This window comes from Aotus nancymaae, unplaced genomic scaffold (assembly GCF_030222135.1).
Source record: "Aotus nancymaae isolate 86718 unplaced genomic scaffold, 86718_ANA_hifiasm-v0.15.2.pri h1tg000067l, whole genome shotgun sequence".
NCBI classification, from domain to species: Eukaryota; Metazoa; Chordata; class Mammalia; order Primates; family Aotidae; genus Aotus; species Aotus nancymaae.
The window spans coordinates 20,382,747-20,410,722 of NW_026988482.1; the positions used below are offsets into that span (position 1 = coordinate 20,382,747).

The 27,976-nt window shown below is 41.6% G+C and overlaps 1 protein-coding gene across 3 annotated transcripts in view; it reads left to right on the forward strand.

Moving 5' to 3' along the window:
• Positions 1-27,976, forward strand: part of LARS2 (leucyl-tRNA synthetase 2, mitochondrial) — a 163,303-nt gene that overhangs the window by 78,215 nt on the left and 57,112 nt on the right. For all 3 annotated transcript variants that reach the window (XM_012470768.2, XM_012470769.2, XM_012470770.3), the window contains 6 exons: positions 5,834-5,941; positions 8,347-8,506; positions 17,697-17,801; positions 20,943-21,058; positions 23,744-24,027; positions 27,830-27,928. In XM_012470768.2, coding sequence (XP_012326191.2) covers positions 5,834-5,941; positions 8,347-8,506; positions 17,697-17,801; positions 20,943-21,058; positions 23,744-24,027; positions 27,830-27,928 — 872 coding nt within the window. The remainder of the gene's footprint in view (positions 1-5,833; positions 5,942-8,346; positions 8,507-17,696; positions 17,802-20,942; positions 21,059-23,743; positions 24,028-27,829; positions 27,929-27,976) is intronic.

Below are 27,976 nucleotides of genomic sequence, written 5' to 3' on the forward strand. Positions count from 1 at the left end.
GGCAACAAGAATAAGTTTTAGAAAAATATATATAAATCATAATTCAAAAATAATTGCAAATCAAATCACACCAGTTTATAAGTATGCTAATTGTCAAGGTTTTAAAAAGTGTGCATTTTAATTAGGTGTTATCTTTCAATCTTCTGTCTTCATTCACTCAAGTCTGTGTCCAGTTCTTAAGGTTTTTGATTCTCTACCCTCCCCTTAGTAGCTAATGCATCCACTTGTTTTAAAGGGTCTGTACTTCTCAGTTTGTGTGTACTTTTTTTACCTGGGTCTTCTAAAATGTATCATGTTTTCAATTCACTTTTTCTAGAATTCTTTTTCTTTTTTCTTTTCTTTTCTTTTTTTTGAGATAGAGTCTCACTCTGTCACCCAGGCTGGAGTGCAGTTGTGCGATCTCGACTCGCTACAACCTCCGCCTCCCAGATTCAAGCGATTCTCCTGCTTCAGCCTCCCGAGTAGCTGGGACTACAGGCACGCACCACCACACTCACCTAATTTTTTGTATTTTCAGTAGAGACGGGGTTTCACTGTGTTAGCCAGGATGGTCTCATCTCCTGACCTCGTGATCCGCCCACCTCGACCTCCCAAAGTGCTGGGATTACAGGCGTGAGCCACCAAGCCCGGCTTTCTAGAATTCTCATTTGTGGTCATGTTGCCTTAATGCTTCAGCTTAACTTTCTCTCTTGAGAAGTTAGGATTTATTCTTAGCATAATGTTAGGATTTATTCCTAGCATTATTTCTGCTTCTTTGAAGAGAAAGTCATATTAGCCATGTTGTATTTAATCCTCTTTTTATTCCCAGCTTTTTAGTTTTAATCTTTCTCTTTCTTATTCCTGATTATATTTTGTATCACTAAAACCTTTTTGGTTGGATGTTACTTCAGCCCCGCCCCCCCCAGCCTTTTTTATGCATGTTCTTAAACACTGGCTCATCTTGACTCATGAATGCCTAGTTCTGTTTCAGTTTTTTCAAACATCTTTGTTCAGATGGTGTGCCTACAAAGTGACAGTGGCTGTCTTTTCAGACATATTCTAGCAAAAACAGATTTAAGGCCCCTTTGCAAACCACAGTACTTCTGTATAGGCCAAATAGCAACCACAGGGAACCTTTATATTCAGAAGATCTGGATAATTCATTATCTTGGCTCTGCTGCTGACTTACTGAGTTTAGGGAAATCACATGACCTCTCAGAACCCCATTTAAAAAATTTATTAAATGAGAGGCGTTGAATAAATTAATGATTTCCAAAGTGTTTCAAAGCCTTGAGAGTCGATAGGGAGGAATTAAGGAATTAGAGAATAGAAAGGGCATTTCTTTGAACTCTTACATATTGGGTTCCCTCAGATTTGATTTGCAAAGGATTGCATAGCACTTTAAAAAAGAATCTAAAAACCTGCTATTTTCCCAGGTTTTTGGATTCTGTGAGCCAGTGGGATTTCTATAAATTAAGATTTGCCAGTATAGGGAAAAGATACACATATCAATCCTGTTTGCCAGATGTAAAGACATGAAATGAGATGTATACTATCTACTATCACTGAACACTTAAAAAAAAAAAAGAAGAAGGCTATAAACTAAACAAAAACCCAAACAAACAAAAACAGCTCTTTAAATTAAACAGCTGGGCCGGGCACAATGGCTCACACCTATAATCCCAGCACTTTGGGAGGCCTAGGCGGGTGGATCACGAGGTCAAGAGATCGAGACCATCCTGGTCAACATGGTGAAACCCCGTCTCTACTAAAAATACAAAAATTAGCTGGGCATGGTGGCGAATGCCTGTAATCCCGGCTACTCGGGAGGCTGAGGCAGGAGAATTGCTTGAACCCAGGAGGCGGAGGTTGCAATAAGCCAAGATCGTGCCATTGCACTCCAGCCTGGGTAACAAGAGCGAAACTCCGTCTCAATTTAAAAAAAAAAAAAAGGAACTGTAGCACTGCTCACATCATTCTTATTCTGGCGGAGCCTTGGTCTGCGCCAGCCCGGGGTTATCAGCAGCTGTTGGACAAGGTGCTTTCTGAAGTCCTGTTCATCAGAAAAACAGTCGTGAATAATGTTTGTTATATAGTGGGGACTGAAAAGAGCTTGCAGAGTTGTTCGAGATGTTGATTTCATTTAGTTAATTTTAAAAATTTCTTTTGGTTTTTAAAAATATTCATAGATTTGGTTAGGTTTTAAACAGGCATTTTTCCAGAATTAGCATATGAAAACATTCACATTTCATCCTATTTGAATCTTTCATCCTCATCAAGATCTGAATATTTTAAGTAAGTTTCTTCCATAAGAAGTTTCCCAGCCTTGACGATTCAATCTAGAAGAAAAAGTACAATGAGAAAGCTAATACACTAGTGGTTCAGTAATGCTAGTAAAGGCAAGGGTGTAAAGTGCTGTCAGAATTAGACCCAGTCAGGGAGATCGAGCCAATTTTCAGATCATGTAATGTGGATTTTTATATGATCGAAAGACATCAGATCCCATTTTACCACATATGGGTTTGTTTGAAAGTTAAATGGAGCCTCGTTGGTCTTTGGAGAGGAAAAGCTATTGGTCATTTTCTTTTTTTTTTTTTTTTTTTTTTTGAGACGGAGTTTCGCTCGTTACCCATGCTGGAGTGCAATGGCGCGATCTCGGCTCACTGCAACCTCCGCCTCCTGGGTTCAGGCAATTCTCCTGCCTCAGCCTCCTGAGTAGCTGGGATTACAGGCATGCGCCACCATGCCCAGCTAGTTTTTTTTTTTTGTATTAGTAGAGACGGGGTTTCACCATGTTGACCAGGATGGTCTCGATCTCTTGACCTCGTGATCCACCCGCCTCGGCCTCCCAAAGTGCTGGGATTACAGGCTTGAGCCACCGCGCCCGGCCTGTTTTCAAAGTTTATAATATACTTGCATGCTGGTTGACATTTAAGACTCCCTAAATTGCTCTAAAAATTGAAAAGCATTCTAGAGTACTTAATTTTATCAGAAGATTAATTAATGGTTTATTAACATGATATTAGTATATAATTAATATATTCAAGATTTTCTGCTTTTGCTACAATGACATTGAGGCATTACAGAATCAGCTACTATAGATATATACGTATCAGCATATTGAAACTTTTATAATCCATTGATGTTAGTTAGAAAACTTGGTTACAAACAACATAAAGTTAACTCTGGTTAACTTAGGCCAAAGAAAAATTGATCAGAAGAGAATCAGTTTACTCACAGTTGAATGAGAAAGCCAGAGATCCAAGCCCAGGCAGAAATTAGGGAGAACAAAGGCACAGCCACAATCTTTTCCCAAAAATGGTCTGGTTAAGCCATTGCTGCCATTGGTACCAGCATCTCCAGCCTCTCAATCTGGTGTGGCATTGAAGGCAGTTGATCCTGTGCCTCTGCGTCACCCCACAGTGTTCTGAAACTGTACTGAGCCTGTGATTGGTTATACTCCTTAGCATTAGCGGGATAGGGAGTTGGATATGGTGACAAGTTTGTCCCCTTTCAAGCTTCCGTAGTTGGTGGTGGAGCCCTGCCACTCACCTATCCTATAGTTCTCCTCAGGAAGGTATACTCTGGTTGAATGAGGGCTGAGTGATGAACTAAGAGACATGAGTACAGTGGTCTCAGGCCTGGCTCCAATTGGCTAAGTGATGTTAGGCAGATTGCTCTCTGGGCCTGTGTGTTCTCATCTATAAAGAGAAGGGATTTTGATGACAACCTCAGCCCTGTGGCTCTATGACCAGGGTCTTCCTTCTAGGAATGAAATAAAAATATAAATAAGATAATAGAAGCAGATGGATCTCTAATGCATGCCTTTTAGTTAGAGTATGACAAGCTGAAATTATCTGAAATACAGATATGGGAAAGCTGAATTTAAGTACTATTGTTATACAGTAGTAATTGCACAGCAGAGTATCAGACTGAATATGGACTTAGAGGTTAGCTGCATCTTGCTTCAAGTGCTGCTTCCGCTGCTCCATCCCATACTTGTAGAGTGACTTAGGAAAAATTTCTAAGACTTGTTTTCTCATCTGGGACGTGGAGTATTACTACTTGACTTGTGCTGTTGATGTGAAGATTAAATGAGGCAACATACACAAAAGTGCCTGGTACTTAGGAAGTATTCTACAAAGGTTATTACTTCCCTTTCCAGATGCCTGGGGATTGGGTTCTGTAGTACTGCTCTCTAATTCTCTCCCTTGAGTACAGGGAATTAAGTGGTAATTTAATGAACATTTGCCCAGGATAAGGCACGGTTCTAGGCTCTGGGCCAGGCCCTGTGTGGAATATAAAGAAAAATTAGAGTTTGCAGTTGAGCCATAGAGATCACAGGCCAAGATTTCCCTAAGTCATACTCTCTGAATTCAGATCAGGAGCACTGTGGGATTAAGAATTGCGACCTACACAATACCAAACTTAACAGTATGTTTTTGTTGTTGTTGTTGCTTTATGTTTTTATTGTAAAATGAAATATGGATGATCACATAAAACAATGATATAGCCTGTTGAATTACTTTAAAGCAATAGTTTGCACATAGATAGACGGTAAATATGGAAAATGCTCTGGGTATGTGTGTTTATTTTTTGTTTTTGTTTTTTGAGATGGACTCTCACTGTGTCACCCAGGCTGCAGTACAGTGGGATAATCTCGGCTCGCTGCAACCTCTGCCTCTGGGGTTCAAGCAGTTCTCCTGCCTTAGCCTCCCAAGTAACTGGGACTAGAGGTGCGCACCACCACACCTGGCTAATTTTTGTATTTTTAGTAGAGATGGATTTTACCATGTTGGCCAGGCAGGTCTCAAACACTTGACCTCAAGAGATCTGCCTGCCTCAGCCTCCCAAAGTGCTGGGATTACAGGCGTGAGCCACCGCCCCGGCCTGCTGCTGCTGTTGTTTTTGTCACACATTAACATAAGAATCTTTGTGCTGTAGCAGAAAGAACACTGTTAGTAAATCTAGGTTCTAGTCCTGGCTTATCAATTCCTGTGACTTTGCATGGGCCACATAACCTGTTGTAACAGAAGTTTATTCATCTGAAAAACCATACCAGAGTATGTGAGAAGAAATATACATGAAAGTACTTTATGAATTATAAAACACCAGACAAATAAAGCATTGTTATATTGCCTCTATTAACCATCATATAAAGGAATTTGAAATTGAGATCTTCACATTACAAATATAATTGACTTTTAAATCCATCTGTTGAAGGGGCATATCTTAAATAAGGACTGGCATGTGCTTGAGGCCATAGAAATAATTTATATAAAGACCTCCATTTTAAAGGAATTTAAGATTAAAAGTAGACAAAGATGAAAATCAATATATGCCATTTTCTGATGGCAAATGTTTACACAAATTAATGTCATGTTTCCCTTATATGTTTATAAAATTAATATTTTTAAATGCAAAGATATAATTTATAATGTCCTATATATGATATTGTTTGATTGTAGAACACTCATGAATGGCTTAGAGTTTCAAAATTCATAAACTTGAACTTAATTTTTTTAGTTCCTAGACTATGGGAGAAAATGTACTATACACACTTGCCAAAGATGTGAATTATGATCTTTCTTTGTTAATTTTCTTCTTTCCATGAAACCTTGACTCACTTGGGACAGCAAAATCGGTCAAACCCATCTCACTGAACTCAGTCATAATGAATGCATCTGTTTCTAACCTTTCGTGGCTTCCTCTGACTTAGTGACCAAGGAGAGAGCCAAATCCTGAACCTCCTTTAGTGTCTCTGCTTTTCCTACCTTAACAAGCCGCAAATCATTTGCTTTTTCTTAAATAAGCCTTGTGCGTCTACTTCTTTGTTCTCCTTTCATTTGCACAGGCCATGCAAGATGCGTTGGCAGATCTTCCCGAATGGTATGGAATAAAAGGCATGCAAGCCCACTGGATTGGGGACTGTGTGGGCTGCCACCTGGACTTCACATTAAAGGTGAGCAAGTGATAGCAGCTCCAGCAATTCATGCTCACAAGTCTTCTTCTACATTTGGGACTCATTGAGTAAACCAGCGATTTGCGACTACACCGCGGCACAGTCTAAACATGCATAATTTAAAGTTTTCTAGTAGCCACATTTTTTAAAATTGCAAAGAACAGGTGAAATGAATTTTAATAACATTTTATTTAAGCCATTGTAACCAAAATGTTTCCATTTCAAGATGAGCTCAGTAAGAAATCATTTATTAAAGAATTTACATTGTAGTACAGTCTTTGAAATCTACTATATTCTACATTTATAGTTCATTCTAGCTATATTTCAAGTGCTATGATTCATAGCCACAAATTGCTACTGGCTACCATACTGGACAGCACAGACAGAGGATCTTCAGGGGTCCATGAACTCCCTGAAATTTTATGTGCAAAATGTTTGTGTGGGCATTTTCCTGAGCAATGGGTCCATTACTCTCATTGTATTTTCAAAGGGGTGCATGTCACAAAGCAGATTAAAAGCCAAGGAAGCAGACGCTACCTATAACACCATTTCAAAACTAGACAGACTTAGAGCTTAGGGATTGTGTTTGAAACTTCTGCAGAAACACTGCTGAAAGGTCACAGTATAAGGCCCACCTACTCTAGAACTTCTCTCTTTTTCTCTGCTGACTAGAGAGTTGTTCTATTGCTGTTTTTTTACCTGAGTGTGCTTTTTCTTATCCTTCTGACTTCTCCTTCTGTCATCAAGACTTTTCTGCTCTGTTCATTTAGCGCCAAACCTGCCCTCACCTTTGTCCCCATCAAAACCTTTAGGAGGAGGAAGCAGCAGCTGAGACAAAGTTGGCCTTCCTTTCTAGACTCTTCCCTGCTGACAACCATACCTGGGGTCTGCAAGCACCTGTCGGTTGCCACTGAGCTCATAATTCCCTGTGCAGCCTCCACACAAAAGTGATCCAACATATTCCAACTGCAAACATGGAAAGCCTCCCATAAGGGAGTGTGTACTTTGGAAACATTTCAATAACAAATGCTGGACTGAGCTTTTCCTCTTTCTGGTTTCCTGAGAAAGTGGTGAAAGTTCTGAAATTCAGTCCTGCCATGACTTTTGTTTAAATTTTCAGAGCCATCTCTTTCATGGCCTTCGCATTAGCCTGAGTCTGGTCCTCACGTCCAAGGCCTTTGCTCCTTAACTAGTGTTCAGGATGTGGGTCTTTGAGCCTGCCGGCTACTGTGTGTGGAATGTCTTCTACACTTTCTTCTTTGCCCAGCATTTTACTATGAACATGTTTTTATCTCCATTCCTGGACCCACCTGAAAATGAGATGGGGCAACACACTGTCTCAGGGAAGGAAGCATCTCAGTTCTTTAGGACAGGCCACATATATGCCTCTGTGTCCCCAATTCTGGCTCCATAGGTGACACTTAATTGGCACTTAGGCCATGTGGTAGACTGTCTTTTAGTTCGTCATTGGCACTCTGTCACTATGTTTAAATAAATGCGTGAAGGAAGTAGCACCTGTCCACTCTGTGTCCTCCATGTCTGTCACAATAATTGGCCTTCAGTGGATGGCTGTGTGCCTCTTCCTTAAAAGGCATTTTAACTAGCTCTAGGGACTCATAGTCATGAACTCAGCTCAGGCCATCCTTTCTCTCTTCAAAACACTAATAACCTTGGCACCTGTTTTTCCTCTTAGAAAAGTAGGTGCCTTTTTTTTTTTAATACCCTTAAATCCTTGAAGAAAATACAACCTCTTTCTCAGAACACAAACAACATAGCGCTAATAGTTATTTTTGATTTGTGAACAAAGGAGCCAGGAAAACCAGAAGAGTATCTTTCTGAGCATTTTTTGTTGACTGCCTTCAGGTTGGGAATGCCTGCATGCCTGGTGTGGGGCAGGTGGTAGGGGGTGTTTCTGAAAGGGGAACGGTGATCTTCTTCTCAGCTTTTGCCAGGCACCATCTGAGTCCTCATATCCCTGGTCCAGTGGTCAGAGCTGTGGTCACTGTTGGGCAATGAGGGAAGGGGAAGGGAAGGGAATGTAGTTAGGGAGCAACACAGCCCAAAGGGAGGACTGAGGAATGACATCACTTTTTTTTTTTTTTTGAGATGAAGTGTCACTCTGTCACCCAGGCTGGGGTGCAATGGCATGGTCTCAGCTCACTGCAACCTCCACCTCCCAGGTTCAAGTGACTCTCCCGCCTCAGCCTCTCGAGTAGCTGGGACTACAGGCACGTACCACCTGGCTAATTTTCGTATTTTTAGTAGAGACGGGGTATCGCCATGTTGGCCAGGCTGGTCTCGAACTCCTGACTTCGTGATCCACGCACCTTGACCTCCCAAAGTGCTGGGATTACAGGTGTGAGCCACCACACCCGGCCGACATCATTCTTCTTTCCTACCACCAGGTTCATGGGCAAGTCACGGGAGAAAAGATGACTGCCTATACAGCCACCCCTGAAGCCATTTATGGCACCTCCCATGTGGCCATCTCGCCCAGCCACAGACTACTACACGGGCACAGCTCTCTGAAGGAAGCCTTGAGGACGGCCCTTGTCCCTGGCAAAGGTAAGTTGGCAAGTTACGGCTCAGTTGGTAGGATTGCCACCTTACATTTGGATGGCACCTCCCAGAGTTCATGGTCCTTTCCTGTATATCATCTTGTGTAGGCTGTTCTTCGCCTAGCCTTATTTTTTATGTTTTTATTTTGAAACATGAGGATAAAAAAAAAGCTCAAAATATTTTGATTACCCTTGATTTCTCCATGAGTTACTAGTTTGTCTGTGTCTTGAGCTTCCAGTTGAAAGCTCAGCTCTCTCCCTTTCAATATAATCTAAAGTTCTTTTCTTCTAATTATAAATTAGGAGAAGATGTAGGAATCTATTAAGAATAGAATCTTCTCCTAATTTATAATTTCACCATCAAATAAAACTACATTGTCAGACCAGAGGGAAGCCAGTAAGAATGAGACAAAACTTCTCCAACTTAATTTTATTGTTCTAAAGAATTTATGTGGTTCATCTGAGCAGTGCCCTGCTCCATACAGATTTTAAACATACCTGCTTTATGCATGGTTCAAGCTGACCTGGAATCGGCATATCAGGTTGTACTTGATCCGTGAAGGTTTGAAGATTCTGTGGTTGCAAGCAACAGAATCCATCTCTAACCCAGAGGAAAAGGAGAACACGTTAGAAGGCTGTGGGGAAGACCATTGCTAGAGGAATAGCCGAAGAGCCAGTCTGAAAGAGGAGCTGGACAGTGCAGCCCTGAGAGTTCAGGGAGCAGGAACTCACAGACAGTCCCTTGAGTGCCACTGTCAGAGTAATTCTGCTCAAACCCAAACCTGCCTTCAGTGCCTGAAGCTCTTGATTCAAGACTCCTCTTGCAGGGAAAGGTATTTGATTGGTGTGACTGGGGCCCCCAGCCTCTTTCTTGGCAAAGGGAGGCCGGGCACCTTCTTTGGTGGACCACAAAGATTGTCACCAGGGAGTGAGGGAGAGCTTTCCAAAACAAACTTGAAGACTCTTACCAGAGAAGGGGATATGGAGCCTGGGCAGGTGAAAGGAAGTCCATTCGACGTTAGAAATAAGACTCTGAGGTGATTTAAATATTTCCACAAAAATCTCATCCCTTTTCTCTTTCATGAACTATGAACTTCAACCCAAAGTAGGCAATCTGAATTATTGGGGTCTGAAATAGCATTTGGCTAAAAAAATGTTTGGCTGATGATATTAAGTTGCCATCTTTGAAATAACCAGAATGAAACGTTTCCTAATACTAGGTTGGAGAGACAGACACACAATGTCATCCCAATTTCTCTCTCCTTAAGACTTTAATTGTTTACTTAGACCATCAAAGCCAGATTCAAATCAGTGAGCACTTTCTAAAGAGCCTGCTGCGTGTACTCTTGGTGGGGCAGAGATGAGCCATTCCAGTCTTAACTGGATGCCCCTGAGAGGCAGAACAGAAGACAGCCAGATGCATATGTCACTCACCCCACACAAGGCAGATGTCACCTCTCAGTTTCATCTCTTTGCCATATGCATTGAAATAGAGGAAAGAGTCTTTTGAGTTAAAATTTCGATGTGTGCTTATAAAGCTCAATATAGCTATCTCTCTCAGGTTTATTTTCTCTGCTTACTCAAAAGAAAAACTGAATACTTTTCAACTGTTTAGTTTAAAGGGATATCTCATAGTTTTTACTCTCATGAGCAATTTGATATTCCTTGAGGGCTATGGTGGCTGAATAACATCTAAAATGGAAAAACTAAAACATGTAAACATCTCTAGCCCTTACATTTTCTCTTACGGCTAATTTGGGGACACAAATGAAAATAAGACAATATTAGTAGGGGAGCTATAATTTGCTAATGAGCTAACAAATTATAGAAGATAGATTTCCTGAGATGAAAGGCACTGTATAAATTCATTTCCTATGTAAGAAATTGATACATTATTTTAGTACATGCAAACAGCACTGTTTTCATGACTACATGGATATCGACATACCTGATCTGACCCAGTCATTTCATTTTGGCAAATTTAGTGCCAAGTGTAATGTTCCATTTGAAGGGCTCATTAGTTACTTTCTCTCTTCTTTTTAATAACCTCTGAAATTATTCCGAATGGAAACATTACACTTGGCAGTAAATTTTTCCAATTCTGATTTTCAGAATAGAAATACTCTTTTTGCAGATGTCAGTGTATTCAAAATCTCTAGATTAATTTACACATCAAGTCCCTGGATTTTGACATCATAGTCACAGAAGGCCAGTACAGTGCATTGAGTGTAACACAGTGTTCCCAAAGGGTGAATTCAGATTACCCTAGGAATGTATGATTTATGCCTCTTCTGGCCTTTGGGGTTACATTTTAAACCAGGATGCTGTATCACTGCTGTCATTTACCATTGCTGACCACCTCATTTTTCTCGTCGAATGTCAGATTTTAAGGATGATTTGTGTTAAAGCAGTGACCCCTGAGTGTCATGGCAGCACACAGTTGTGTGATACACTTATCACTTGCAGGAGTTTCGGTCTCAAACATGAGCTCCTGCTGTTGCTAAGTTTATTTCTACATACCAACTCCTGATTTGGCCCAAGATGACCAAGATTCTGGTCCTAGATCCATCCATATGACTTAAGGAAGGTCACGTAACCTTTGTAAGTTTAGCTTTCTTGGCAGAGTACGTAATGGGGCTGTCAGCCAAGGTGGTGTTGGAGGACCTTGTGGGTGGAGAAGGAGCCCTGAGGAGCTCTGAGGAGGAGAGTGACACATGTGGACAGGGCGATGCTAGAGTGGCAGGCTGGCTGACCTCATTAATTGTGGAAAGAGGTGGCAGAGTCCCCAGAACAGCAGGAGTCAGGATGCAGGGAGGGAACAGGCCTGAAAAGTCTATGGAAGGCTGCGAGGGTGGAGGATCCCCGGATGATTCCTTGATTTCTAGCTTGGCCACCTCGGTTGCCGATGTTATTGACTAAATGTACTGTTTTTGCTTAGCATCCTTAATTTGGCACAGATTCCTTTGAGAGAGGAAAAAAAGCAAGGTGCTCCCCTCGAGCTCTTGAAATTTAGTTTATTTCCATAATCATTGACGTCGCCTGTTTTTCTCAGCTGACCAAATCTGACTTAAGTCATGTTATGTAAGCTCTGACTTGATAGGAACTAGAAACCATAAAAGGCATCAATGGGGAAGTATCATCAGAGTTCTAGAAGCTGTTCTGTCTTTTCCTGAAATCTTTTCTTACGTTCCTAATATTAAAATATTCAAACCCTGGGGCTTTGGAACCACACATTTCAGCTCTGAGTCACCAACTATCTACACAATACATTTTTTGCTGAAAGGGCAGATGAGGTCTCTCTAAAGGACAATTTGGAACTGTGTTGTTATTGACACATTGCAGGCACATTAGAGAGCAAGAGCCTCTTCGAAGCCCCAGACATTAAATAATAATTAATTGCTCACTATCGTTTTGCTTCTGTCTCCGTGGTATTGGTATGCGGTGGGAACAAAGGGTGAGAGCAGATCTGTAATTCTGGGGTAATGGTTTGGTTTTCCATCAAACTGTTTCAAGTAGCATTCTTCAATATTATGTGAAGGGAAAAGCTTCTGTGCTCAACAAATCTGGAATAAACAAAAATAAACAGGTATCTTTGCTTTGGACTTCTCAGAACCTTTGCTGTGCTAATGTGCACTGGGACTGTCTGAGAGAGGAAGTCATAGTCAACACTTGTCACACTCAGTTGACCACAGAGCCCTGTTTCCATGGAGTATCCCTAGGAGCTAGTTATATGGACTGCTGCCTTGGTGAACACCAAATGAAAGTCATTTGTTTTTCCAGAGGGTGTGAGACCCCTGCCTTCTTTGCAGTGAGTGCCCTAAGAGCAAAGGACAGACGCCTTTTTGTCTGGAACGTTTCCTTTGTAATTACTAAAGTGTTTTGCTCTTATCAAACTGCTATGTGAAATGCTTCAGTTTCTTTAGATTTCACTTTCTTGGATCCCTGCATCACATCACTAGCTCAGGAGTGATTCTTTTTAAAATTTTTAATGATTATTAAACACATTAGTAATTAAAAAGGAAACACTAGAAATATGGAGAACACAGGAGACCTATTCTGGAAGTTTTGATTGTAATTGAGTTGTTTCTAGGAAATAGATTTTGACTGGGTATAGCATGCAAGCCGTTCATTGCAAACCTGCTAATATTTAAGTTCAAAGATCAATTTTTGTCCTAACTGAAAAACTGGTATAATATAACTTTAATGTGGAATGAAAAACAGTTCAACTCTTTTGTGCAGTACACTACATTTTTTTCATATTACTTTCTTCTGTAACAACTGAGCATACCATATAATAACTCATTTAACATATACAATTCCATGGTTTTTAATATATTCACAAATTCATGCAACTGTCCCCACAGTCAATTTTAGAACATTCTCATCATCCCAAGAAGAAATCTCAGACCCTCTGGCAGTCACCCCTCCCTGATTCTTGTGTAATCTCCAGCCCTAGGCAATCACTAATCTACCATCTGTCTCTGTAGCTCTGCCTATTCTGGACATTTCTTGCAAATAGAACCAAATACAACATTTGTCTTCTTATTGTCCTGCTCCTTTCACTCAGCACAATGTTTTCTTTCCTTTTTATTTCCAAGTAATACTTCATTGTATCACACACAGTGTATGACACATTGTATTACATATTTTATTTGTCCATTTTTATTAACTGATAGACATTTGGGTTTCTACTATTAATGTGAATAATGCTTCTATGAACATTAATAAAGAGTTGTATATGGATGTATGTTTTTATTTCTTTGGCAATATACCTAGGGGTAGAATTGCTGGGCCATGAAGTTTAAGGAACTGCCAGACTATTTTCCAAAGCTGCTTCACCATTTTACATTCCCCCCAGCAGTGTATGGGCATTCCCGTTTCTCCACATCACTACCAACACTTCTTATTGTCTGTGGTCATCCTAGTGGGTATGATGTGATACCATAGTGTAGTTTTAATTTGCATTTCCCTGATGGCTAACATTGTCAGGCATCTTCTCATGTGTTTATTGGCCATTTATATGTCTTCTTTGGGGAAATGTCTATTCGGTTCTCTTGCCGCTTTTTAAAAATTGATTTTCATTTTAATTTTTAATTTGTCTTTTTATTATTTTAGCTGTTTTTTATATATTCTAGATACTAGTCTCTTATCAGATATATAATTTACTCAGTTGTTTTCCAATTCTGAGAGTGTGTCTTCATGGTGCCCTTTGAAGCACAAGTTTTTCGTTTTGATGAAATTCATTTTATCTATTTTTTCTTTTGTTGCTTTTGCTTTTCGTGTTCTATCTAAAATGCCACTGCCTAGTAAAAGGCCACAAAGATTTATACATATTTTATAAGAGTTTTATAGTTTTAGATCTTACATGTGGATCTTTAATCCAATTGGAGTTAATTTTTATATATGGTGTGAGATAAGGATCCAACTTCTTCTTTTTTTTTTTTTGAGACAGAGTCTTGCTCTGTCACCCAGGCTAGAGTGCTGTGGCACTATCTTGGCTCACTGCAGGGTTTCACCATTGTTAGCCGGGATGGTCTTGATCTCCTGACCTCGTGATCCACCCACCTCGGCTTCCCAGAGTGCTGGGATCACAGGCGTGAGCCACCACACCTGGCCCGGTTAACTTCATTCTTTTGCACATGGTCATGTTACTTTTTAACTCATATTCCCACATTATCTTAAAAATCAGGCTGCTTCTGCCTCATTATTTTCTGGTTTTCACTTAATATGCTATCAGAAAGCGTTTCTGTGTTTTTATGCAGGCTTCACAATTGTTTTTTAATCCATACATAATATTCTGTCAACCCAATGTACCTTCATATCCTAAGTCTTTCCTATCATGTTGCACATTGGGCTTTTTTCATGTTTGGGGCTATCATGGAGATAACTACTGTGACCTTTTATGTCCACATGGCTCTTCGCTTCATAGAATTTTCCTTAGGAGATATTTCCAAGTGTGGTTTTTTTTTTGGTCAAAGGTTAGAAACATTCTTCTATTTCTTGTTACATGGTTTCTGAAAGGGCTATGTCAATTTATAATGCCATATCCAATGATGTATGCATTTCACCGTGACTTCACAAACATTAGTGTCACCTTGCTATAAAACGTTTTGCTGACTTATCACTCTAATTTTCATCACTCTTTTTAAAAACTAATTTGGTTTTTAAAGTCCAAGCGATATACATACATTATATGAAAACTCAAAGAGTACTAACAAGAACAATGAAAGCACCCTCCTTATCCAAACACTTTTATTTTAGGTATGTATTACTTAGGATACAAGTTTGGTGGCTATGATGGAGGCTTAGATAAACAGGTGTTTATTCTACCCACATGAAGCTCTTGAGCATGTGTGATAAGTCTGCTGTGTGAGGTGGTTAGGGCAGTGCTCCTCTGTCTTGTCTTCCTGCTCTGCCCTTCTAGAGTCTTGCCCTTCTCCATGTTTGTAAGTTGCTCTCCACTTGATCTGCGTTCCAGTGAAGTAAGAGGTGGGGAAGGGTGGGGAGAAGGGTATGCTCCTTCCCTTTGAGGCTGTGGCCTAGCAGTTGCTTCTGTACATCCTCCATGGCCATAACCAGCTGCAAAGGAGACTGAACAGTGCTTCCATTAATTAAACACAATAGCCATGTGTCCAACTCAACATTCTATTGCTGAGTCAGAAGAGGAGGCAGGTACAGGGGTCAACTGGTAGTCTGTGCCATGCACTGTTTCTCTGGCATAGACCTCCCTGTCTGTATGTCTATCCAGATGCCATATATGCCTATACCGCTATCTTTCAATTGACCAATTTTAGATATTACCTAGTGACTTTTATTCTACCAGCCCTCACCTCCCAGCCTCCTGATAACGTCATGTTATAAATGCAGAATTTGCAAATATACATTTCTTCTTTGAGAGAAGATAGTGTGGAGGCCGGGAGCGGTGGCTCATGCCTGTAATCCCAGCACTTTGGGTGGCTGAGACCGGTGGATCACCCGAGGTCAGAAGTTCGAGACCATCCTGGCCAAAATGGTGAAACCCTGTCTCTACTAAAAATACAAAAATTAGCCAGGTTTGGCGGCGTGTGCCTGTAATCCCAGCTACTTGGGCGGCTGAGGCACTAGAATTGCTTGAACTCAGGAGGCAGAGGTTGTGGTGAGCTGAGATTACACCACTGTATTCCAGCCTGGGTGACAGAGTGGGACCCCGCCTCAAAAAAAAAAAAAAAAAAAGAAAAGAAAAGATAGTGTGGAATCAAAAATAATATGGGTTTCCACTTTGAGAAGTGAGTCTACACTCAGCCAGCTCAGGTAACAGGTGTCTCCCAGCTAATATATCTGTTCCATGGGTGCTGGCCGGAGACCCATTGGGGTTGCATTTCCTTACCATATCTCATTCTGTGCATCCTGACACCAAGGTGATAAAAGATAAGAGCTAGCTTAGATGCCTACAGAGTCAGTTATTACTCTTTAAAATATAGACCCTGGCCAGGCACAGTGGTTCTCACCTGTAATTCCAGCACTTTGGGAGGCCGAAGTGGTAGGATTGTGTGAGCCCAGTAGTTCAAGACCAGCCTGGGCATCATAGGGAGACCCTGGCTCTACAAAAAATAAAGACTATTAGCTGGGTTTGGTGGTACACACCTGCAGTTCCAGCTACTTGGGAGAATCAGGGTGAGACCCTATTTCTAAATAAACAAATATTTAAAAAAATAATCTTAAGAAATAAATATAGACCCTAATTCTTAGACTTATTTTAATTTGGGGGCTTGTGAAATAGATAATTACATGAAGTCTTAAAACATGGCAAGTATTATAAATAGTAAGAATTAATAACTGTTAATTGCTTGTATTGTAAATTAACTCAAGTGAACTCACTGATTGTCTACCATGTCTCATCTCTTCTTCCGTTAGGACTTTACTTAGGTCGTTATTCTTCCAGCTCTCTGCATATTCACGTATATGCATATATGGCTTGTCTCCTCATTGCAGTAGTTGTAATAAACTTCATTTAAGATGATACAGTGTTAGCTGAGTGCAGTGGCTCCTGCCTGTAATCCCAGTACTTTGGGAGTCTGAAGTAGGAGGATCACTTGAGGCCAGGAATCGGAGACCAGCCTTGGCAACATAGCAAGACCCCTGGGCCTCTGCAAAAAAAATAAATTTATATAAATAAAAATTTAAAATGGGATGTTATTTTAAATAACATACAATGTTAGAATGATATAATGTAATACAATGTTAGAATAAATCCTTAATGTTTTATTAGGGCCACATAAATATGTTCACAACCGAGCCAAATGCATTTTCCTTTTTATATAACTTTTTATTTTTCCTAATGTTCATACTGTCTTCTTTTTTTTTTTTTTTTTTTTTTTTCCATTTACTTTGTATTCTTTGAAATTCTGGCTAAGTCTTCCTGTACACCCCCCATATTTCTTTGAAACTCCTCTCAGTGCTATTGTCTGCACATTCCAACCTGCCAGATAATCTATCAATTTCCTGATTTTCCCAAAGATGCTTCCTGGGGCCCAGTGTACTGCTCAGATCTGACCTGGTCATTCTCCAGGCCTCTGCTGCAAACTGACCTCCTAGAACTTCCCTCTATCTTTGCTCTCTAAGTGTCCTCATACTTTTTCCTTGTTCACTCCCTTGTTTCCTGGATCCTATGTCTGTCTCTTTCTTGATTTACCCCTTCATTTTACTGGAACACATTCTCCAGTATCTCTTAAGGAAAGGGTGAGTGGGTAAGAACTCTTTTGCCTTAGGATATCTGGAAATCTCATTTCTCCTTTCTGCTCAGTCATTTTCTACTCCCTCTCCACTTCCATCTTTAAGTGTTATGGTGGTTTGGAATTTCTGATGTCCCTGGTTTCACTACAGTTAGACTTTGTGTTTCTCATATTCTGTATATTTGAGGTATTTTTCAAAAGGAAAAGATGGTGATGGGAATGTCTTTACTCCACCATCTGGAAAGCAAAAATGCTTTTTCACTTTTCATGAGCATGGAAGAACATTTTCTCGTGTGCATATTTAATCTTTCGATTTTTCACTGGTGTGAATTATCTATTAATACCCTACAAAGGACAACTTCTTTAACAATTAGCACAAAGCACAGAAGTTCTAGCGCTAATTTTTCTGACTTGTTTCCTCTGAGATTCAGATGGTGTTGGTGTCTCAGTTGAGTGGCATCCACAGTTATTTGCTCTCATTTTCAGATTGCCTCACGCCGGTGATAGCTGTGAACATGCTCACCCAGCAGGAGGTCCCTGTCGTTATTTTGGCCAAAGCTGACCTTGAAGGCTCTCTGGATTCAAAAATAGGTGAGCAGCTATTAAAGTGTAACCACAACAGTATATTTTGCAGATTTAAGATCAAAATACTCCCCTATTGCTGTCATCTGGAAGAGCTGACTGTTGATTCCATGGTCTGATTTGTCTCTATAAAAATGAATACCTGGTCAGGTGTAGTGGCTCACACCTGTAATCCCAGCACTTTGGGAGGCCAAGGTGGGTGGATCACCTGAGGCCAGGAGCTCGAGACCAGCCTGGCCAACATGGTGAAACTCCATCTTTACTAAAAAATACAAAAAAATAGCTGAGTGTGGTAGTGGGTGCATATAATCTCAGCTACTTTGGAGGCTGAGGCAGGAGAATCACTTGAACCTGAGAGGCAGATGTTGCAGTGAGCTGAGATTGGCACCATTGCACTCCAGCCTGGGCAACAAGAGCAAGACTCAGTCTCAAAAAAAAAAGAATACCCCTTAATTTAATCATCCCTTGTTTCAGAACTAGATTTTGAAAACATACTAGGTATATTGCACTTTGCTAGTTGCTACTGAGAATAAGAAGAAATGTCTGACCTACAAATTCTTGCCAGTAGAGTTTGTTGATAAGATTTGTACATATGATACGAGAAACAGTGCAACTCAGATGAAAATCCAATTTCAAGACTCATAGAACCATCCCAGGTACACTACCAGCTTAAATTTTAAAAAAAGAAAGAAAAGAAAACTCATAGAACCAACAGCAACTGCTGGGACGGGGGTTCAAATGAAGCACAAATGATCGATGTGGGCTGGGTTTTTGGTGAAGGCTTTGTGGAGGAGGCGAACTTGAGCTATTCAAGAAAAGGATTGTGAAACAGCAGTAAAATTGAAGGCATATTTAGAACTGTAAATTGGATGTCCTTGGCAGCCTTACTCATTCGTGAGCGTTCTAAACTATCGTCATGTAACAGGAAGTCTGAGAATGAACAAAGAGAAGGGAACTTAAAGACGGCTCTGTCCAAAATCTGCCTCCTTTAGGATAGACCTGTGCATCTTTCATTACCATCATTCCTACTGTAGATTCCAGCCAGTCTCTAGAGTCCCAGAACCTTGCAGAGGAAGTTATTTCCACTCTATTTCCTAGCACACAGAAATAGCATTTCTTCTTAAATTCACATTTTTTCCCTTCGTAATGCTCAGATCAGTTTTTGATGAAGTGGTTTGAAGAAATGTCAAAACAGAAAATTGATGTTATTCTCTTCTGACCATTTAAACCTAGAAAGTGTGTTGTTTAAAGAAATAATTCAGTCTGTTACTTTTATGCATTTTATGATTAGTAGAATTTATTACTATAACCAGTCAGGATAAACAGAAAGGCAGTTTTTATTGATGTGGCTTTGGGGGGAGCTGTTTGTTTGTTTGTTTGATATTTTGAATCAAATTACTGACACAACATTGAGAGTTTCGAAGGAAAAAAATCGGGTTTTTTTAGGTGCATGTGGATAACTGTTTCTCCTGTTGTCTTAATTTCCCATAGTTTCATAACTTTCTCCAAATTTTTGCTTTTTGCCCTCCAAGAAGAACAAATGTAGAAATAAACAGCAGATAAAGTGGTATTTTTGCCTCCCACCTACACTGTTACAAATAGTTCACATTCAACTGAGCGCCACATGACTACCACCATGGCCTGGGGCATTCTTTATATGGCCAAATGCATTTTGTGGTTACAGTGTCTTTTTTTAAACAGTACTCCTAGTTATTCCAAATTCTATTTTAGAATGTAGTAAATGACTATTTTCCCTTCTTGACTATGAACACTTTTTGGTAATATTTGTTGCTTGCCATTTGTTCTCATCCTTCAAGTCCACTCAACATTTATTCATTGTATTAGATGCATCTTGTCTGTAATCTCAGCTAGAACACTACAGAACTTTCCATTATGTCACAGAGCTTTACTCACATTTGGGGGCTTTAGAACATGTCTCCTAAGCATTCAACCACTGTCTTAGGGCGTTGTTCCGAGATCTGACTTAAGCATCTTGTGCAATACGCAATGTGTTGTATCCATGAGTGTGTCAGCGGCTTTGACAGATGACCCTATAGCAGGGGTTCTCAACCAGGGAAGCTTTTGTCACCAGGAGACATTTGGCAGTTTTGGAAACATTTTTGTTTGTCACAACTCAGGGAATGCTAGTGGTACAGTTCAACATCCTGCAATGCACAAGACAACCCCCACAACAAAGTCCACGATGTCAGTAGCACCAAGGTTGAGAAATCCTGCCCTTACAGAACCAAAAGCTGGGAAAAAACCTGTTGTTATGAATAGCTGAAGCCAAAACAGCAGGCCCTGGCCCCTCTGGGTGAGTGATTTTCTAATACTCAGCTTCTCTTCAAGAACATATGTGGGTTGAAAAATAAATATCTACTTAGAATGTACTATTGCCTTTGGGAACAAAACATAGTTACCAGCTTTTGACTTCCCGACTGAGTGGATTTTTCTAGGATGCTAGGAAATGCTAGAGGAGTCAGCCCTGCTTCTCGAGAGAAACCCACTGTCCTCTGCCAGTAAGGGAATTCAAGGAAGAGTCTTCCCCAAATGCTTATGATTTTCAATGACAAAAAAAGAACTAAAAAATGTATAAGGATTATAACTATTAAAAAAAAAAAAAAATAGCCTGGACGCAGTGGCTCACAACTGTCTAGTTGTGTTTTGGCAGTTGGTTTCTCCCAGACCATTTTCCACTTTCCCAATGAATGTGATGTGGTTTTAAAACTTCTTCAGTTTTTTTTTTTTGGAGACAAAGTCTCACTCTGTCACTGAGACTGGGGAGCAGTGCCATGATCTCGGCTCACTGCAACCTCCGCCTCCTGAGTTCAAGTGATTCTTCAGCCTCAGCCTCCTGAGAAGCTGGGATTACAGGCATGCACCATCACGTCTGGCTTTTTATATTTTTAGTAGAGACAGGGTTTAACTACATTGGCCTGCCTGGTCTCAAACTCCTGACCTCGTGATCCACCTGCCTCAGCCTCCCAAAGTGCTGGGATTACAGGCGTGAGCCACCAGCCCGGCCTAAAACTTCTATAACTAAAAGAGATGTCTCCTTTAAGGAGCTAACGCTGGGTATCAGTACTGTCAGTTGTTTTGTGATGTGGGTGCTTGTGAAGGAAACGTTTGGTTTTCTTCTCCTCTGAATAGGAATTCCCAGCACCAGCTCGGAGGACGCCATCTTAGCCCAAACCCTGGGCCTGGCCTATTCTGAAGTCATTGAAACTTTGCCAGATGGCACAGAGCGACTGAGCAACTCTGCTGAGGTTGGTGCCTAAGAACTTACTTCCAGAATGATCACCTTGATATGACTTTGATGAGACATTTTCCTTCAGGTGCAGATTACAACCTGTTCCTTCACTCATCCCATACCTAACAGCCTGTAGCTTCATATCTTCATTTATGAAAACAAAATAATGTTCTTCAAGATCTAGAAGTTTGTCAACTGTAAGTCAAATTCAGTCCTAGAATAGAATGGTATCGAAGTAACTAATTTTATTTTGGGAGTCTCTGCTTGAGAAAAATTATCTTTTCTAAGGAATCTCTGGTTCCTTGGGAGAGATGACTGAAATTGTTTCTTCTTCCTAAAGGAGATACCTGTTCTCTTCAGATTACTGACACTATTTTCTGCCTAAAGTTTAACTCACTTATAGAAATGAACAGGGAAGTTCAGAGTCATGTTTATTTGATCAGGGTTATCTCTTGCTACCATGAAACAGCCTCACTTAAAGATGGTACATCTGGCAGGATTTGAGCCCAGCTTCTATGTTGAGCTAACATGAAAAGTAGGATGGAAGAGATAGGGTGAGGGATGGGAGGAGGTAGTGGGAGCAGTGATTCTCAAACTTGAGCACACATCAGAATCCCCATGTGGCCTTATTAAACCACAGCCTGGCCCCCACCCCCACCCCAAGGATTCTGATTTAGTAGTCTCAGGTGAGACCCCAAAATTTGCACTTCTAACAGGTTTCCAGATACTACTGCTAATGCTGCTGGTCCAGGGAACACATTTTGAGAATCAAGGGCTTAGAACCTTGCCTCTAAATGTCTGGTCCCTGGACCAGCAGCACTGGCATCACTTGTTAGAAATGTGGAATCTTAGATCCCACCCTCGTCTAACAAGATCCCTATATGATTTGTATGCACATTAAAAGTTTGGGAGTACTGCCTTAGAGCACTCTTAAAATTGACAGCACATTGGAAACACCTGAAAGCATTTAAAGAATCCCGATGCCTGAGTCTCACTCCAGATACTGATTTGATGGTTATTAGTGGTGAGGGCATGGATCAGACACCGACAGTGTTCAAAGCTTCCTAGTTGGTTTAATGTGCAGCAGAGTCAGGGAACTACTGACTTAACATAGTGATGCCACACCTGGCCATGGCTCAGAATCACCTGGGAGGTGCTTACAGGTCCCACTGTGGCTGATCTTGATTCAGTGAGTCCTAAAGATCCAAGTGTTTCAGGTTTGCAACTATCTGGCTATAGTATATATAGAGAGAGAATAAGGGAGTAATGATCAGGTTTTCTCCTTTGCAAGGAGGGCATGTTTTCTAACCCCATGCTTGTGCCGTCATAAATTGCATCCCCAGACATGAGTCATGATCTTAAGCCTTTATTTAGACCTTGTTTGAGCAGGATCCCTGGAGGTGGAGCAAAGAGAAGTCACGGTATCTGTAAGGAACCCCAGTTAACCTACTACGGGGCAAGAAAGGGGACACTTGTGGCCAAAATTAGGCTTCTGAAGTGCCCAGAGAAACATCCACTATTTGGTATAGTACTCTGAGCATTAATTATGCTCCCTGGCTTCTTTCACACAGTTTCAGATGGTCTGTTGAAGCCTCTCCTGGCTCTAGGCTGAATATCTAGAGTAAAAGAATTATTTCAATAAGTAGAAGGAAAATGGATAGGGAAAAGCTGCTTTCATCTATGGGCTTCTAGAATGGAAAGACAGTGATGTTAGGAGAAGACTGACTTTCAGGAGAGCCTTTTATGATTTGCATCACGACTGTGTGATAATGGGAATACAGAAAGATACTTCAGACCATTAGGGCTCCTTTTCATAAACATAGCTGTGTTTTCTTATTTATGCCTCTTGACTGTAACCTCCTTGAGTACATGGGAAGATCATATTTATCTTTGTGCCCCCAGTGCCTCGCACAAGCCCAGCACATCCAGGTGCCCAGCGGGTCTTCAGTGAACAAATTCGAGGGTACCCACAATCCAGGTTGTTACCGAGCCACACTGGCTCAATTCATATAATTAGTTTGGCTCTCTAAAAAGCACCAAGTGAAAAGATAATTTCTCTTTTGTGCTATTAGTTGTCTGCTCTGCTATCTATAACCTGGGAGCATTTAAATATAAAAAGAGTGGTTGAGTTCTTTAAGCCAAGGCCTCAGAATGTTCCTCTCCTTGCTTGAATTCCCTCTGCTTTGGGATAATATTGAATTTTTATTTTCTGAATATTTTCCCCCCAACAGGGGAGTAGTCATTAAAAATATATATCATGCAGTTCTTTGCTGGCAGCTAAAAGCTGGTATTTGATGATCTCCGTAGGTATCACAGGGCTCTGATGACAAGGAAAGCCACAGAACCAGGGCCAACTTACCGTGAGACACAGTAGACACAGTGCCAAGGGCCCACAAGGCCTCTGAAAAAGTTTGAATTTCTTTTAAAATCAGAAGAAAAAAATGAACTTTTAGGGGCAAAAGTTATATTTGTCTTTATATCGATGCAGTTGTAAAATATAATTTTTAATATTATCTGAAGGAACAAGGAGCCTACAAAGACAGATGCACCTGGGGCTCATGAAAGTCACGATATAGCTCTGCACAGAACTGGTCCCTTGGGAGAGCCACACATAAACACAGCAGGACGGGTGGCAGCGTGGGGGTGGTGACTCGTGCTCGATACGCAGAGTGGAGTGAGCTCTCTTTTCTCTCCCTCTCAGTTCACAGGTATGACCCGGCAGGATGCTTTTCTAGCCCTGACTCAGAAAGCCCGGGAGAAGAGAGTGGGTGGAGATGTGACTAGTGATAAACTGAAAGACTGGCTGATCTCACGGCAGCGGTACTGGGGCACACCGGTCCCCATTGTCCACTGCCCAGCCTGTGGTCCCACGCCTGTGCCCCTGGAGGACTTGCCCGTGACCTTGCCCAACATCGCGTCTTTCACTGGCAAGGGAGGCTCCCCACTGGCCATGGCTTCAGAGTGGGTGAACTGTTCCTGCCCGAGGTAAGGAGCCAAGTCCCTGCAGTGGTGACTGTGCCTGTGACCCCATACCCGCTAGGGCTTCAGACACCCTCCTCCCTCCTGGTGCTCCTCTGCTCCCTTTTTCACTGACTTCCATGAGGCTAGAAAGAACACTGAGTCTTTGGGGCCCTTTAAGAGAAGGGTCTGGAGTCTGTGGCCCTGCCTCTGCACCAGGCATCCTCCCTTCTCTGAGCTGTTGGAAGCAGCAGTGTCAGCTTAGATCTATCCCAGAAACATCTGATCCAACTGATGGAAAAGCTGTAAATTTTCCGCACAGCTTTGTAAAAAACCACATTCCTCCATTTTGATATTCCAAAGAGCCGCGTGGAAAGGAATGAAATGCTCTCTTCTCCGCCTTGCAGTTTTCCAATATAGTGACTCTAACAACAGTGGAGATTTTAGCACGAGAGAGCAAGTGTGCTCAGGGGCTTCATTCCTTCATATGCTGAAGCACCGTGGTTCCTTCCTCCTCATTTTAGAAGTGGGATTATGTTTTTCTGTCAGTTCACTGGCATGTCTCAAGTGTGCTTTTCAATGACGCCATATCAGCTAATTAAAAAATAGCAGATACCAAGTTCCAGTATTTTCCTTCTTCTGTGGAGAAGCCATTTTTCTCTGCCTTACAGATCACGATAAGGATATTTTAAAATAATTTTGTATCCTGCCAGCATAGAGCTGAGTTACTAGGTTGACAATCAAGTAGCCATATAGTATAATAGGGAGTCTTGAGCTGGGAGTCAGATCAGTGATGGATTCAAGTCCTGGCTCTGCCTCTTAACTATCTAGCCAGCCGTGAGAAAGTCATTTACCTCCTCTGAGCTTGAAATCCCTTATCAGGAACTAAAATGGCCCCATTGAAGGGCTGTTCAGAAGACTACAGTTAACACATGTAATCCTGCGCAGTGATACCTATTAGGTGTTCAATAAATGGAAACTTTACGGCCATCTAGCCAGGGACTTGCCAGCCATCCTCCCAGGTCCTCACTGAGGCAGTTTTGAAATTCAAGATGGACCTTGGAGGCAGGTATACAGGAAGGCCCAGGCCGCTTTAGGGTAGAAATGCTGGCTCCAGGAGGAAAATAGCACACCCTCTTTGTTGAAGCACTGACAGAGGGCTTCGCTACCAGAGATGCTGGCGGCCTCCATACAGCACAGCAGTTGTGGCCTTGTTGATGAGGATAAGGTTTCCCGCCTTGTCTGCAGAGTGACTGGAGGGCAGAACTTAGGCCTTGGTGTTGGGCAAGGCTCCCTGGGTGACCTTAATGAGCATCCAAGGCTGAGACAGCCACTGAGCCAGTGTGGCCGAGCGAGGCAGCCCAGTGTACAGACTACAGGCACCAGAGCCCAGCAGATGTGGATTCCCTGCTCTTGAACTACAAGACCTTGGACAGGTTTCTTAACCTCTCTGAATCCTAGTTACTCATCTGCAAAATGGGGATATGAGTAGTATTGGTCTCATAATCCCCAGGGATAATGGTGATTAAATGAGATAATACTTTTGAAGTACTCAGCTCAGTTCTTACTACCCAGTATTATTATCATTACTATTGGAGCGAATCCCGATAACGTTACTACCATTATCTGTCAGTTCTATTCCTCCTGCTTGTCACATAGCATCTTCCTTATCACCTAGTTTCTAGTATTAGCAATAAAAACGTGTTGCCTTCAAGTTCAACAGGACCATTAAAAAGGAAATCGGCATGGCAAATGTGAGCCAGCTGTTACTCCTTTTATAAATTGAGCCCAGTATTTTCTCCCTCACTTGGACCTCACTTGCACAAGGTAAGTGAGGAAGAAGAAGTAATCTTTATTTTCTAATTATTTCCCAAAATAGTATCTGCGTTCTGGTTGATTGCTCTCCAAATAAAAAGACCGGGCTTTAATTTAGAGATGCACCGTTGAGATGAGCTTCTTAGAGCGGCTCTGGGTGGTGGGAAGCTGGATTCCCTGAGGGCTCTCTCTATAAAGCTTCTACTCTTAGAGACCACCACTGTTCCCATTGGGAGGTCCCCTGACTAAATGCAGGGGGTCCCAAAGCCCTGCCAGATCTAGGGCTCCCATGCTCTTTGCTCAGCCACTGCATTTAATCAGCTGATGAGGGAGGTGGGGGAGTAGGTTGGGGACTGGCTGTTTCTTGGGTAATATTTGTAAAGCTGGTATGAACTACTTCACAAATGGAAGATATAAATGTAACCCTTTATTTTTAAATTAAAAATACACTCAAGCCCATGCATGCTAAATTAGCAGATTTATCAGTTCCTCTTGGGACTCCTCATCCCTTCTCCCCAAATTCTCCAAGAACCCCTGAGGACTTACACTGCCCAAGGTGTGATATTTGGAGGGGCGATGAGTCTCACATCCATGCCTCAGAAGGGAGAGCCTGCTATGGCTTCCTGCTACCCCAGAAGGCCCTGTTGATAGCTGGCCCTATCCATCAGACAGAAGGTACTGATTCTCTGCTGATCCAGGCCTTGAGGAGTCTACAAGGGGGCCAAGCCCCGTCCTGTGTTAGGCTTGACTAAGGGCACTTTCTTTCGAGTTCCTAGGTAGTGTGGCTTTTGGCACATGGTTCTTTCAGTCCCACAGGCCCGCAACTCTAGGAATGTTCTTAAGAATGAGTGTATCAGCTGAGTGCGGTGGCTCACACCTATAATCCCAGCACTTTGGGAGGCTGAGGTGGGCAGATCACTTGAGGTCAGGAGTTCAAGACTAGTCTGGCCAACATGGTGAAACCCCGTCTGTACTAAAAATACAAAAATTAGCTAGGCATGATGGCATGTAATCCCAGTTACTCGGGAGCCTGAGGCAGGAGAATTGCCTGAGCCCAGGAGGCAAAGTTTGAAGTGAGCCGAGATCAAGCCACAGCACTCTAGCCCAGGTGACAGAACGAGACTGTGTCTCAAAAAAAAAAGAACAATAGTAATACTTAGGCCCTTGTGAGACCTTGGTCCTTCTGGACATGTCCATCCCTAGGTACATCAAGAATCTCACTTTATTTTCTGTCTTAAACACCAGGGCTTTCTTCACCCTTCCATAAAGAGCCTACCTTTAGGCAGTGGTCTGGTAGTAGATACATAATAACTAGCTTTGAAGGGGGGTCCCGATGTCTAGCATTTACCAATTTCTGTGATGTACATACTCCCATTAGGGCCAGTGTCACGCTACCAACTTGCCATCTTTTGTCAGGATGTTATGAAGAGATGGCAACAATTGATTTTCACAGGGTGGCATGAGCTGGCTCCAGTAACCATTGCCTTTGGGGCTTCCAAGGTGGTTTGTCTTCCTCAGGTCATCCTGGTAGATTTCTGTACCTGTCACCCTAGAACAGAAGTAGAAAAAAAAATCCAAGTTTATTTTCCACACATCTCCCTATATTTGGTTCTCATTTCTCTTCATGCATTGATTGGCTTCACAAGCATCACACTGTAGGCATTGGCAGAGGCAATCTTGACATGCCCAAACAGAAGTTAATGCACAAAAGAGATACCTCATCCTGTTTTGTCCTTTTGGGTGGTGAAGATTTCTACCAGATTAAATTCAGAGAAGTGGAGAATAAGGCTTGTAACTGTTGAAAATTGAAACTTTTTATTTTGTAAATTTCTTTAAAACATCATGTACTGTACAATATAAAAAGAGAATTTTCCCTGAATTGTCTTTTCATATGTGGCTTTATTCTTACGACATTTTAAATTCATACTTATTGTCATAGATCTCTCAAAAGCTGGTGGAAAACCGCATTAAAATTTAAAAAGAAACCAATTGATGAACTTCATTTCTTTCTTAGGTGCAAGGGAGCAGCCAAGAGAGAGACAGATACGATGGATACCTTTGTTGATTCTGCTTGGTACTACTTCAGATACACTGACCCTCACAATCCGCACAGGTAAAAGCGTCCCTGCTGACGTCCTTCAGCATGTGTCAGTGTGGCTCC